General features: G+C 41.1%; 1 protein-coding gene across 1 annotated transcript; it reads left to right on the forward strand.

Annotated features, from left to right (window-relative positions):
* The first annotated feature begins 230 nt into the window (after positions 1–230).
* pik3cd (phosphatidylinositol-4,5-bisphosphate 3-kinase, catalytic subunit delta) lies at positions 231–15,421 on the forward strand. The gene is made up of 23 exons (XM_085916399.1): positions 231–380; positions 1,363–1,545; positions 3,368–3,596; positions 4,372–4,595; positions 4,796–4,972; positions 5,732–5,887; positions 6,968–7,057; positions 8,065–8,286; positions 8,887–8,983; positions 9,726–9,856; positions 9,937–9,987; positions 10,079–10,246; positions 10,366–10,487; positions 10,569–10,712; positions 10,790–10,889; positions 10,986–11,146; positions 11,423–11,532; positions 11,641–11,719; positions 11,805–11,972; positions 12,148–12,271; positions 12,555–12,700; positions 12,773–12,905; positions 12,968–15,421. Exons 2-23 carry the CDS (start codon positions 1,405–1,407, stop codon positions 13,103–13,105), a joined length of 3,111 nt encoding a protein of 1,036 aa, XP_085772525.1. The 5' UTR covers positions 231–380; positions 1,363–1,404; the 3' UTR covers positions 13,106–15,421.
* Positions 15,422–15,451: the final 30 nt, after the last annotated feature.

Genomic DNA, 15,451 nt, shown 5'->3' on the forward strand with positions numbered 1-15,451 from the left:
ATAATATTGGACATAATTCATTATTTTAGTACAGCATCGTTCTGAAGATGGTTTCACAGGATTGCATGTCACGTGAAACGTTCAATCTCCTGTCAATTGATGTTGACATTTGTTTTCGCGTGCAGGAACCTCTAATTTTGTCAGACAATCCCTTGGCTGACTGCACCTGCGTGGTGAAGCGCAAACCTTCAGTCCGCGAGTGCGCGACACACCAGCGTGGACGCTTTCCACGCTGCCGTCCACAACAGACTCTCGTGCACCTGATGTGAACTTCAGACGATGGCTGCAACGCGTCACAGTGTGCGGTTCATGTCTTCGATTGCAGAATAGCAGACTCCATCTTCTCTGACAACCCCACAAAGAGGTAGATGCTTTCCCAGGCAAGTGTTTTCACCCGCTCCACACTCATTTGCGCACCCTGTCATAGTGAGTAATACCAGACGGAATTTACCCTTGAAGAGGTTTACCTCCTAAAATAACTTTGCTTTTTTCTCATTTGCTGCTATTTTAGTTGCCGTGTGCATTCATGTTGCGTTAGATGGCTCACACTTTTCAAGTGTCCCCTTACCATAATCAATAGTGTAGAATTACTTAATGTCTGTACTGACATTGTAATTGATTTGTTGGAAGCGCACCATCACATTTCCAAAAACACTTCAACATTTTATTTCATGCATGATTATCATACATTTTCTAATATTTATATCAGGCCATCTTTTCATCAAACTCACCTGGTTTTATTTTTAGCGTAATTGTGCAATTTATGCATGTCTGTATGTTTGCAGTTTTCATTTCATCATTACTTTTTCCAACGTATTATTATTATAGCATTATATTGTCAGTCCCATTGGGAAATTATCAGAATAATTTCATAGTGGATTATTATATTGCTATAGCACATGGACAGAAAAAAAAATACAATATCTCTCTTACGATATGCAGCTAGATCAATTGATTTCCATTGTCACCTTCATATTTAACACATATGACTAGAGGTTAACACATCTGCTTCTCGGTACTGAGGTTCAGGGTTTCAGTCTTGGTTGGCATATTCTCCCCCACCTTGCCTTGGACTTTCATCTTCCAAATAGATGCTTATCTCAGTTGGATACTGTAATTTGTCCTCAGGTCAAAATATGAGTGTCAATGGGTGTTTTGGGGTCTGTATGTGCACTGTGATTGGCTGGCGACCAATCAAGGGAGTAGCTCACCTTTAACCCTTAGACAGCTGGGATAGGATCTGGCTACCCTGTGACCTCGATGAGGATTCACCCTGCGTGTTATGATACTGAAACTATGCCCATGCGTTGTTGGTGGTGGCCATACTGTATTAAGTATGTACATTTGTTTTGTGATGAGCAGCGCAGAGGAGTTGACGGTTAATGAGAGGCCTTCCTCGTCACCATGCCCCCAGGGAAGTATGGGATGCAGGAGGAGTGGGAGCGGGACTATGAGCAAGGCATCAAGATGGACTTCCTCTTGCCCACTGGCATCTATCTCACATTCCCTGTCTCTCACAAGGACACCATCAAGAGCATCAAGACGGTACTGTGAACTGTAAAAACAGTATACTTTAAGCATGATTTATGGCCAACATGTCTATGAAAATCAAACTAGCTGAATCATCTCCAATGTGAACGTCAAGTTTGGATGTTTAGAAGCCACATTTCTCCTTGTCTTTTTCACTGTCAAGCTCTTTATGAATGTGAAAGTGCTGTTTCCATGCCAACCGTTCTGCCACCTCAGACAGTGTGATTTAGCTTTGTTTTGTAATGATACTCTTGGAAGCTTTTAAGATAATGAAGAAATGACTCTCAGGTTGTTTTTGTTATAATTTGTAAGTGCTCCAGAATTTTCAGAGTCGGAAAGTTATTTATCAAGTTTTCTTTTAGATTTGGTCAGACTTATAGGCAAAAACATGTTCACTCTTTATTTTCTTATGCATCTTTTGTGCACATTTTCCTGCATTTTAGATACTACTATAAATTGACTCTCTGTCCCAAAAAAGTATTAGTCTGACATTTTGGATGAACTTATAAGGACAGAAAAGGAACTGCTGCCAGAGGATCCCATTTCCTGTTGTCTTTTCCCCTCATATACAGTGGAGCCTCGGTTTTCGAACACAATCTGTTCCAGAAGGCTGTTCGAGAAGTGAATCATTCGAATTCTGAATCATGTTTTCCCATTACAAATAATGGGAAGAAAATGGAATCCGTTCCAAGCAAAAAAAAAAACTGTCATTTTTTCTTTTGCCCATTTTTGTCCGATCGCGCAACTGCAGCGCACCACCGAACGCGCTACCGTAGCGCGCCGCCGAAAGCGCAACTGCATGCGCTGGTCACATTATTGTGACAGAGCGGTTGCTAAAATTTAGAAAATATTTTTAAAGTCCGAATGGACTTTCCGAAATGTAATTGGACCTCAGTGCGCAGGGAGCTTAATTTGGCCCGATCGCGCAACGCGCCGGCCGGGCACTCACTTGTCGCATTGCATTAGGAGCGTCTTTGTGTTTTAGGAGGGCTTTACTGCTCTCACTTGCTTCATTTGGAGGCATGATTAGAATTGATGCAATCCTCAGAGTAGCGAGAATGTAATAACGAACGGAGTCAGTTGGCATGCGGGTTCTCTCGGCTCATCTCGCGAGGTTCGACAACCGAATTTTGTCCGACATCCGAAGCAAAACAATCTCGAATTTTTTGTTCGAATACCGAATTATTCGAGAACCGGGACGTTCAAAAACTGAGGCTCCACTGTACTATCAAAATATACAACAATGTTTAAAGTGAATTTCTTCTTGAGGGATTAAATTACTTACGATGATACTATATATGAAATCAACTCAGATAAAACATAGAGAGTACTAGATATGTGGGGTAAGGACTTGATCAAAACGTTTTCCACGATTATTGTGAATGAAGACCTGTACAACACAATTGGACATTTGGGGGCTTTTTAGTTCTTTCTTTGTTTCAAGAAGGGAAGTAAAAATAACTAACCGTAATAATGTGGTTGCACAAGCGTTGGAATGTGGCTGTGTTCAGAATTTACCAATCACATTCAAACTCATGCTAAATAGGAGTCAATACATACCTGCCACAGTTTAAAGGACTGTACATTTGATTGGTGGCATTACATTTCAGCTGTTCTAGTTTTTTCTGCTGTAGGCATTTCCCACACCTTTTTTTTGCTTTCTTGCAAAAGCCTGCAGGTTTCTAGTTTTATAGCTGCAGGCATTTCCCACACATTTTTTTTTTATATCTTGCAGAAACCTGCAGGTTTTGTACTAGTAAGATTCCTGAAACTGAGATTGATTTTATATCATATCATATATTATTTACCTGAGAGATTTGTTTCAACTTTTTTTCAGATGGTTTGGGAAAAAGCCAGAGGGGAGGCACTGTTCATGGCCCTGGGTCAGCCAGATGCATATGTCTTCACTTGCATCAAGCGGACGGGCGAGAGGGAAGAGCTGGAGGAGGAGTCAAGGCGTATAAGTGACGTACAGCCCTTCATGGGTGTTTTGCGACTGGTGGCCAGGGAGGGTGACCGCGTTGAGAAACTCACCAATAGCCAAATCAGCTTTTTGATCGGCAAAGGTTTGAAAAATTCCCTTTCGATACCCGTCACCAGGTAGTGGCTAATTCTTGCTATCCAATGCAAAGCAGCTATGTCATCTCCAGTGTTTTTTTTTATGGCAAAGTTAATGTGCACACATTGTCAGCTGCTCTCGGCCACAGCTCACAGCCAGACACTCACACAGATCCACTTGGCCGACGTCACATGACAGCCTATGTGTCCTTCTGTCAAAAGCACACATCAAACACGCAGTTACCATTTTATATGCTTGAGTGGAATTCCAGGTCTGACAATAGTTAGGGTTATTTTTACCTTGCCTAAACCTAGAATAAAATAGAATACAATAGACTAAGACTTTATGGGGTCTACAATCTTTTTTATATACGTATTTGAATATGAACGGCAACAACAGTCATCACTATGTGGCAAAATATTTGTATACATTGGGGTTGAGGAGTCTGTCAAGGAAGGAAATGCTGAGTGCTTTGATTGTGTCCCGCATTGGGTGGGAGTCACAGAGCTGACCGTCCTTATCAGACTGTCCATTTTGCCCCTGTCAGCAGCTGACATGCTGCTAGCCCAGCGGACCTCTGCCTGGAAATAAAAATAAAAAAAAAGCATGCTGTTCAATGTGGACTGTTTAAATGTAATAGTTTGTCATGTTTGTATACGTGTTTTTTTTTTATTGTAAAAGTGAAACAAACCTAAATTACAGGATTGACTGGGAAGTTTCTTGCTCCGCACACTTCATTTGAAAGTCAGACAAAGTGCTTCACCAGCGTTTGTCATTTTCAGGTCTGCATGAATTTGAGGCCCAAAAGAACCATGAGGTGAGCGAGTTTCGGACCAAGATAAGAGCCTTCTGCGAGGAGAAGGCTCAACAGCGGCAGGCATCGCCATGGCAACAATGGATCACATACATGTTCCCGTGTGACCTGGAGCCATGCTGCTCTCTGTCGATGTGTGGAAAGTCACAAAACACCAAGATCTTCATCAATATCAAGTTTGAGGCTTGTGATGTAAGTTCATATTAAATGTGTCTACATAGTGAAGACATGATGGGGTCACAAGGTACGGAAGCCTGAGGGTGTTTACAGGGAATGGAAGTTTTCGAGGAAATGTGAGCAGCTATACAATCCCCCTCCCAAACTACAAACTTCACGATGAAACTCTTCAAAATCTCAATGAGGAGTAAGATGCAAACGTTAATGTGTGCTAGGAGAGCTTCATGGTGCAGCAGGAACCGCAGGACCTGCCACTGGCTCTGATAAGGAGTGCCCTGAAGAAGAAGGCCACCGTCTTTCGCTCGCTGCGGCAAGAGCCCGAGGATTACACCTTGCAGGTCAACGGCAGGTGGGAGTTCATCTATGGGAAACACCCCTTGTGCCAATTTAAAGTAAGTTTTTAATTCATTTATTCGTGTATGGCTTCCACTTGAAACACTTTCCAAATTCAAATGAAGTAAAGCAAATTCATTTCACGCTAATGTAGGAAATTGGCCTTAAAATAGTATGCAGGGAACACTGTGGATTGTACTAAGACTAGCATCTCTGGTTTCCATCGCTATAAACTCATTTATTTTAGCCCAGCTTGTTCCACGGCCGCCAAGTAGTAGAGTAAGGGCAAACTAGAGTTTGTTGACCATGCCCCAGTTTGGTTGGAAGCACAGTCCATTGATGCTACCTGCAGGCCTAAGTCATATCGGTCCAGCTAGCAGCACTGCAGGAAGCAACTGCATCCATTCAAGCCCTAACAAGATTTGGGCTGCATTAATCTAGACAGAAAACAAACAGCCTCCCAAACAGAAGGTAAATTGAGCTTAAGGAGCGCTGACATAAAAACATGCAAGAAGTATTTATTTCCAAATTGTGTGAGTTGTCTTTTTATCCAAGACAAAAAGAAATAAGAGCACAAAAGACATGCGTGCAAGCAGTTTTTTTTTTTTTTTCATTCAAATTTTTCCGATAACCATTGGAGCGGTGGTTCTTAACCTTGTTGGAGGTATCGAACCTCACCAATTTCATATCAAGGGAGAATTGTAAGACAAGCTTATTATTGCGCATCTTTTTTTTTTTAATATATATATATCACCATGCCTCTTTCTCCAGTCCCTTAATGCAAAGTCACTGCTTTTCATGTCTTTCCTTTATGCCAGTATATTTTCTCCTGTTTGAGAACTGGCCAAAATCCTCATCTCACCATGGTGCACCACTCCACCATCAGCAAGTACCAAGAGGAGCATGGGAGGATGTGTACTCAGATGTGCAAGAGTCGCTCTTTGTCCAGACCGCCTCCTCTGCCTGTCAAGAAGGTAAGAGGTCAGCAGGCATTTGGCATCTTTCACAAACACTCGTCTGTCTTTCCGGTCGTCGTCACAGTTGTTCCACTGGGACATCTCGGACTTTGGCACACTTGAAACGTGATGAGCGTCACAATGTAAATAATTGACATTTCATGTATTGCTTTGACTGTGGATGCAGGCACTGGAGAACAGGAAGTGTACAGTGTGACCTCTGTTCTAGCATTTTTATTATCAAGAACCTTGCAGTATTTTCTTGCATTAATTTCTGCTTATCTTATTTGGGAAATGGTTGTTAATTGATTTATTGTAATTGAACTAAAATTAGATCAGCAAAGTGAGATTTTACATATACAGTGAAGTTAACATTCATTACTAATATTGAATAATTGGTTGATTAATTGCAAATATTTTTAAAAATATTTTGTTAAAATAATCCATTTTACATTAATTAATTATATATATATATATTGGAAATAAATCAACTCAAACATTTTATCAAAATAAGCACATAGACTACATTTAACATTCATTAAACGTCATTTAATAATTGGTTGATTATAAACAATTAATTATAAAGTTTAAAATGAAGATGTTTTTTTTGATTAAACAAATTTACAGATACATTTCAACTTGTGTCTTTTGTCCACATGGCCATTTAGAAAATGTGAACACAAGCGGGCAGAGTTCTGCCTCATCGGCTAGTAAAATAAATTTGCATGTGCCAGTCATTTGGCTTTTTGAATGGCAAACTTGGGCCTGACACGTACAGGAAGCTAGTCAGACACGCAGGAAGGAAACGACTCCAACAACAGGATTAAAAAGATTCCTTGGAATCCTTATGATAAATCTTATCTGGTCAAATTTATTTCACTTCCTCACCAAAAGGAACAGCAAAACAAAAGCACCACATATAGTTCTTCTGTTTCTCCTGTATTCTACTTAACATGCTTTTTGTTACTTGCAACTTTTGAAATATTACTCAATCGGAAAGTGTAGCAACATGGCGTGCACTCTTTCTATGCAATATAAATGTACACACTGTAGACGTGCGAGGGAATAAATGTCCTTTCTCCTGACTCACTCATGCAGCAGAACACATCCTCTTTGTGGTCCATCCATGAACCTTTCTACATCCACCTGCTGCAGGGCAGCCGAGTCAATGCAGATGAAGGAATGAAGGTATTGTGTGTATCTGAGTGGATTTCACAACCACTTTGTCTTCTCAATGTCTCAATTTCACTTGTACTTCGAGACCCTTATGCATATATATATATATATGACATGGTCTTACATTGGTTCTGACCACACGCTTCCCATAATTCATTATAGCGGTTGGTTAATGTTTCAAAACAGGAAGTGGGGAGGGCCTATATCTGTTTTTGCACATGCCTCATTCTGGCTTGTAGATTCTGAGAAAACCCACCCCCCTCTCTCTTTCGGTTCTATTGTTGACTCATTTAGAGAGCACATTTTGTTTGCTGAAAAATGACACTTTTTATTCAACAATACGCCAGATCAACTTTTTGGTATTCCCAGCCGCAATACACGTAGGGAATCCCGTCAATGGGTTGACTGTGTGTCGTCATATTGCACACTAACCATGTTAGCGTTTAGGTTGCTTTGACATGCGTAAGTGCACTTCCAGCTGCTGCCTCATGACTCACGGTAAATGTGTCCCATCACATAATGATCCGTCATGTCAGTTGTTGGCAGGCAGATGCATGAAAACACGCCCCTAGGGGAGATGAGACACTCTTCTATTTAGGCAATACAGACGTGGGTTATCTTGATTTGGCAAAGGGCAGGACATGAATGGTCAGACAATATTGGATTTTGGCTCCAGTGGTTGTGTATTGAAGGGAAATGCAAAGCATACACCCTTTGACTCATCGCCCGAGTGACACAGGAAACGCTTAATCATCTCGTCAAGCATGTAAATCTTCAACTGTCACTCAAGCTTCTGCCCTGTATGTCATGTCCTCGTCCTCTAACTGTGGTGGGCATTTTGCTTTCAAAATGTCGTGTGTCACATCTAGTAGTTACTGATACATTATGTTACTGACTCAACTGGAATATTTGTTACACTACTTTATGTTTACTTCACTGGTCTGAATTACAGTTGAATGTTCTTATGACATTACTTTTGTCTGCCCCTCACTCGCTTTATGTTTTCATACCCCCACCAGCTTGTGGTTCAGGCTGGCCTCTTTCATGGCAGTGAGCTGCTCTGCAAGGTGGTGACCAGCTCCGAGGTGGCAGTGTGCTCTGAGCCGTCATGGGACGAAAAGTTGGAGTTTGATATCAATGTGGAGGACCTGCCTCGCATGAGCCGCCTGTGCTTCGCCCTCTATGCTGTCTTTGACAAGGCCAAAAAGCCCAGAGGAACCAGAAAGAAAAATAAGAAAGCAGTAAGTTGTGATGAGTGTGTGCACATGTCAATTGTTTTTTCAGTGGCCAGGCTGCGGTTCGTACTCCATCTGTTTCGGCTCTTTTATCTGTGCACGACTCTGAGGAAGTTGGTCAATGTTTTCAAGGAATGGTAAATTTATTTTCACACCATTTAGCTGCTGCGGCACCCTGCCTACTGTGGCGTTTACAACTGACGACTTCCCTTGTTTTATGGACCTGAGTCACACAGTAGTAAAAGTAAACTACGAAACAATGTGTTACTTAAACATGCCAGGGCTATGAATCAGCAATGGCAAATACGCATCAGTAATATCTGGAACCAGTGTTGCCACAGTTACCTTAAGTTACCATGTTTAGTAAAGTGTAACAACTGATAGAACCACAGCAGACTTTTTACAGTATTTGCTTCACAAACATGGTAACAGTAATGGACTCAGGTCGCCTCACTTCTGCTTTCTGGGAGACTTCTCTCTTCTGTTGCTTGGAAGAGAAGTCTCGCAGACGTGTGCTAAAAAGGCCAACGGAAGTAAAGCACTTGGTACATGAAATTTACGACAAAATACAGTATATACAGTATTTTGGTATCTGTGTTTTTGTAGGATTGTCCAATAGCCTGGGGGAACACCATGGTGTTTGACTACAAGGACCAGCTGAAAACTGATGACGTTCTTTTGTCCACATGGCCATCTGTTCCTGGTACTTACAGCAATCTATTGCAATTTGATGCTGTCAAAGTTAGAGATAGAATCTTCCATATTGTCCGGCTTCATCCCGCATGACAAAAAAAGTGCACCTTAGCTTCAACGAAGACTCTTGAATTTTCCATACAGTACACGAGAATGTGAGTTTGAGCCTTTTGCCTGTCTATCAATTGGGATGGGCTCCATCTCACCCGCATTGCATAGACTAGAGAAAAAGAATGGACGGATGGATGGAAATAATGTTTTGTTTTTTTTGTCAGGCCCCGATTATTGCCATAAAAAGCATGTTTAACCTTACAGTCAATGATCTATTGAACATAACTGTCATATAAGTGAAAGAGAGAGAGAAGTTAAGTTAACTACTTAAAAAAACTAGCATAAATTATAAAAAAGAGGATTCCTGATAATTATACTGTAAGAGGAACGTGAAGATTATTAAAGTGCAATACTGACACCTGGTGTTATTTGATAGGTTGAGGTGTTGCTGAGAAATGGCTGGTATAACATCTGATTCGTGAGGCAGTGTAAGAGCAGTACTGTAATGTTTACACGCGTAATGTTTTAGTGACATTCATCTGTTGGTAACTAATTGGGAAAACAGACAAACAAACACAAGTCACCGTCACATTCACATCTCTGGACAATTGAGAGCAGGGTTGGCCAACATTTTTTAACCCAAGATCAACTTTTCAATGCACACATTCAAACACATCACACGTGTGTAATTTTTCTCACAGATGACAAAAGTGACCTGTTGAATCCGATGGGAACAGTTGAGAAGAATCCCAATGTTGATAGTGCAGCTGGGCTTCTCATTCGCTTCCCGAACATCAGGCCCCATCCTCTTTACTATCCTCCGCTGGACAAGGTGCTCATTATCGGAAACACTTGACATTTGACTTCAAATATATTTCATTCAGTCAATTAAATTTACTCTCCTTCTTCCAGATAAATATTATGGAGACAAACGGCGATGCGGCTGTCGCAACAAAAGAAGAGGTTAACATCACTATATTTCATTTTATTTGAGCTCACATTGATACGATGTGGAATTAGTCATCCTTATTTATTCTTATTTTGCTCTCTGCAGAACATGAAGCTGAAAGAAATAATGGACAACAAAAACTACACTGAATTCTTTGAGGACGAGAAGGAGCTGTTGTGGAAGCTCCGCACGAAGGTCAGAGAGCATTATCCCGAAAGTCTTTCCAAGCTGCTCCTCATCACCAAGTGGAATAAAAGGGAGGATGTGATCCAGGTACCAGGGATTGTTATGTAATTCAACAAAAACGCAGTTTAATATGTGAAAAACTGTTGACAGGATGTTAGAACAAACAAATAATCCTCCTAATAATCAACATGCAATGTGACCGTTAGATGGTGAGTCTTCTGAGAAACTGGCCAGAGCTTCCTGCTATCCTTGCCTTAGAGCTCTTAGATTACAGTTTTCCAGATCCTGCGGTCCGTTCTTTCACCATCCGATGCCTCAGAAAGCTCAGGTAGTCAAATCCGTGTTCATATGTGTTGCTCCTCTTTCATGTATGTAGAACACGTTTGCGAAACTCATTCTCTGCCCGCAGCGATGATGAGCTACTGCAGTATTTAATCCAGCTGGTCCAGGTCCTTAAGTACGAGTCCTATCTAGATTGTGACCTGACAACGTTTCTGCTGGAGAGGGCTTTATTCAACAGGAGGATCGGGCACTTTCTCTTTTGGCATCTCAGGTGAGGCACGGAAACAGCAGCAAATAGAAACAACATGTGTGTCTCATCTTAATGACTGAACACTGTCTTGAATTTAGGTCAGAGATCCACGTGCCCTCTGTCAGTTTAAGGTTTGGTCTGATTCTTGAGGCCTACTGCAGGGGCAACATCCACCACATCAAGCTCTTAACCAAACAGGTACTTCACTTGTTGTTTACGAATCTGCACAAACAATGAGACAAATCAATTACTAAGCATTCAAATGTCTTGATTTGATCCATTTCCCATGTACAGAATGAGGCTCAGGGCAAAATGAGGGTCCTCAGTGACTTTGTCAAATCAGGTGCCCAGAAGATGAATGCTGAGGACCTGAAGCTGTTCATCAGAAAGGAGTCGGACGCTTTGTCCAACCTACTGTCACCGCTCAACCCCAGCATCATCCTCGCTGAGATCTGGTAAGACAAATAATTACCTCATGAAAACCAGTCAATAAGATTTAGCCATCAACAGTTTGATTACATTGAACCCAAATTACAAATAATGCAACGTGGCTTTAGCGAAGTGATTGACTGGCAACCCATCCATGGTGTCTAGTCGTCTGCCTTTCGCTCACTGTTTCTGTAATTGGTCAAGTCGATTCTCCACCATTCAATGTACACTTAGTGAACAATGTAATATCTGCATCGTCATTTCAAACTTTAGGCGTTCATATCAAGCGCTTTCTGTTGCAGTGTAGACAAGTGCCGATTTATGGACTCAAAGATGAAACCACTCTGGTTGATGTATAAGACTCCCTGGACTCAAGGAGACATGATGGGCATCATCTTCAAAAATGGGGATGGTGAGTTACACACACACACGCACACACATGCACGCACACACCAACATTGGATTATATTACAATTAAGAAGAACGAAGAATTAAATTATTCCACTCCCTCATTGTGCAGATCTTCGACAAGACATGTTGACCCTCCAGATGATCCAGCTCATGGAGGATTTGTGGAAGAAAGAAGGACTGGATCTCCGGTAGGGATCAAGAGGTGTTATTTATTGTCATGCCCAGCATCCCCTAGAAGGACTGTCGTTATCGGAGTCTGTCTTTTGAGAACAGAATGATCCCATATGGCTGCTTATCCACTGGGAACAAGATGGGCTTTATTGAAGTGGTGAAGAGCTCAGACACCATCGCCAATATCCAAAGAAACAACAGCAACAGTGCCGCAACTGCTGCCTTTAACAAGGACGCCCTGCTCAACTGGCTCAAATCTAAGAATCCAGAGTGAGTATCCAGAAAATTACAAAAAATACGACCCCCGTGGGGACAAAGCGGTTCAGAAAATGGATAGATGGACATTTTGAAAGAAATATTCACATTCTAAGGGATCAAAACTACAAGGAACCCTTGCAGTTATTATTATCAATATGCTTGCTCTCCTTGTTTTTCCCTTCACCAGAGACAAACTGGAAGAAGCAATCGAGGAGTTTACGCTGTCTTGTGCTGGCTACTGCGTAGCTACTTACGTTTTGGGCATCGGGGACCGTCACAATGACAATATCATGATCAGGGAAACTGGACAGGTGAGCTACACATGATGGCATGGCTGTCATTTCAAATCTTAAACTAGAAAGGTATGCGCAATTTAGTGGCAGTCCATTTGGGAATGGATTCTTTAGTGTGGACCCTAACCCTAACCCTAACCCTAACCCTAACCCTAACCCTAACCCTATCCTAACCCTAACCCTAACCCTAACCTTTCACAAACTTTCATGGAAAGGCTTTTAGTCGATTGTTGCTCACAGACAATCTTGTTGAAACTGCTGAGCATTTCTCCAGTTATGTGAATGGTCTACTGTTCTTTAGTTGTTTCACATAGACTTTGGACATTTCCTGGGCAACTTCAAACGTAAACTGGGCATCAACAGGGAGCGTGTGCCTTTTATTTTGACATACGACTTTGTCCATGTGATCCAACAAGGACGGACGAACAACAGTGAGAAGTTTGAGAGGTACGATTTTATTTTTTTAAATCCACAAGGGGTTCTGTGTTTTGTGACAGAACATCGTGTCGTTGTTGTCAGGTTCAGGGAATACTGTGAGCGGGCGTATAAGATTCTGTGTCGGAATGGGACACTGTTTGTCAACCTCTTTGCGATGATGAAGGCAGCAGGACTGCCGGAACTCTCTTCCTTCAAGGATATTCAGTACCTAAAGGTTTGCACAAATGATCCCAGTCACTCGTCTTACAATTAAATTATGACATCTTTCCCCAACAGGACTCTTTAGCTTTGGGCAAATCAGAGGAAGAAGCGCTGAAAAATTTTAAAGTAAAGTTCAATGAGGCTCTGCGAGAAAGCTGGAAGACCAAAGTCAACTGGATGATGCACTCTCTGGCCAAAGATAACAGACCATAAAGCATACCCAAGCTAAACTCAAATGACAATCTTAAAGGACAAGCAATCACAGTGGGACATTTTACAAATGGCGTTCGACGATCGTTTACGATTGTTTCCTTCCGTCGTGTGAAATAATGGGCAACCAAAGACACTGAAATAATGGTTGGAATCAGAGCTGAAACATCCTCAACTTTGCACTATACAAAGTACGCTGTCTTTTTTAGACTAGAGCAAGGATACGATCAGATTTATTTGTATTTTATTTAATGTTAAACATTTGTACAAACATATTTTTGAAGGTGTTTTACTGCTGTTTAAGTTCATATGCAGTATGTTGCTTTTTCAGTGCCACTAGTTGGGAAGATTTGATAATGGTGTTTAATTGATTCATTCAAGAGTGAGGCCTTTTGTTTGTGTGAATCAGATTGTGTTGCACTGTGTCAAACTTTGTTTAAAAAGTTAGAAAGTTTATTCGTATTATTACTGAATGTATTTTGTATTCATAGGTGCCACGGACTTTTAGACTGATGAGACATGTTTAAGTGCACAGCAAAGAAACATACGCTCGCATCATTTCATCAACTATGAAAGGATGAAACTTTTGAGTATGTTTTAATGGGATGCAGTATTCATTGTCTGATTGTGCATTTATTGATTTCTGATAATGAAGTCGCATTTTGACCGTATTTCTATGTGCGATGTGACAGATTCCAGTCATTCCAGAGATTGTCTTTGCTGACAAACACGTTCCTGTTTGACTGCTGTTTGTAACCCTCTGCAGCATCTCGCCTGTTCTTTTTGCACTACATTGTTTCATTTCATTGAATTTTTATATTGCTTTATGTGCTATGGATGGATGGATGGGTGGATGGATGGATGGATGGACGGACGGACGAACGGACGGACGGACGGACGAACGGACGGACGGACGGACGGACGGATAGCTTTCTTCCCTGTCTCAGCTGTATTTGGCCATGCCAGTGTGACTTTTTTTTGCCAAGGTACACCAGCTTCCTCTGACTCTAACTATTCATAGGTTTATTGACTGGTGGGAATATTAATGGTTGTGTGTTTAGAGGTTCCCTGTGATTGATTGATGACCAGTGCATGGCATACCCTGTGTCGCACCCAAACTCAGTTAGGCCAGAGTGCACCTGCAACAATAAGGATAACATCTACAGATGGATGCCTTCATTTTTCAGTTTTATATACATAAATGTATGCAGTATTTTTTATTTTTGAATCTGTAGCATGTAGGTAATGTTGATTATATTGTAATTTGGAACACCAGCTTTTATGAACTAGTATGAACATCCCACTAATCGCTGATGATGTCATGGTACACTCATCTGCTTTCAGTGTAGTGTGCAAGGCTTCAGTTCCCCCCTGCTCAGTGATGGTGGCAATGTGAGTTTTTACCATTTGATTGATTGAGTGGAGACCTGTCCAGGGTATATTCAGCCTCCCTCCCAGAGGCAGATGGGAAAGGGTTCATCTCCCAGCAATTCTGTGTACAGAATAAGCAATGTAGAAAATGGATGGATGAACACATTTCAGTTCCTCTCAACTTAATGCACCCATCTCATTTGTGTTTATATTGCTAGCTATTCATCTAATTAAGGAGGACCATTATGGTTTTATTGCTATTGTGCTTATCCTCATTACGGTTGTGGGAGCCTAGCCAAGCTGAATTTGGGTGAAAGGCAGGACTGGTTGCCCATCAGTCACAGGATCTATATAGACAAACAAGCATTCACACCTATGGATAATCTAGCATCTTTGATGAACCTAAAAAGGATGCGTTGTAGAATGTGAAAGGAATCCGGTGTCCCTAGTGAAACAGACACAGTCCACACGAGAAACCCGGAAGCAAAATTCATCTAAGAATTGTGATGCAGGCGTGCAAACCACTTTTGCCACTGTGTTGTCTGGGCGTAAAAAAAAGACATCTGTGAAGCCTCTTGCCATGCTTTTTAAAATCGGTACATATTTCTTTGGTACTGATTGATTACTATGAGGGTCAGACGGCTTAATTAACACTTCCAAAACACCAAAGTTACTCAAATGACCTAATATGTTGTTATTAATAATAATGGCTGATATTTATCTGATTGGAGACTGATGTTAATAATTTCACGCAATTGTTATCAGTGATTTATACTCTGAACGTCTAAATATATTGAAAGTTTTATGAAAAAGAAAAAAGTAACACTTGGGAAACATGTTCAAATCAGTTCATAATTCACTCTCTCTTATAAGAAACAAATGCCGTGAATGTCAAGAGTCATTTGTATGTGTATTTATTCATTCATTCAGTCATTTATTCATTTGGGGGCTGTGTATTCAAGGGATATTTATAGTTTC

Source organism: Syngnathus leptorhynchus, chromosome 1 (assembly GCF_054491065.1).
Source record: "Syngnathus leptorhynchus isolate UIUO chromosome 1, UIUO_Slep, whole genome shotgun sequence".
NCBI lineage: Eukaryota > Metazoa > Chordata > Actinopteri > Syngnathiformes > Syngnathidae > Syngnathus > Syngnathus leptorhynchus.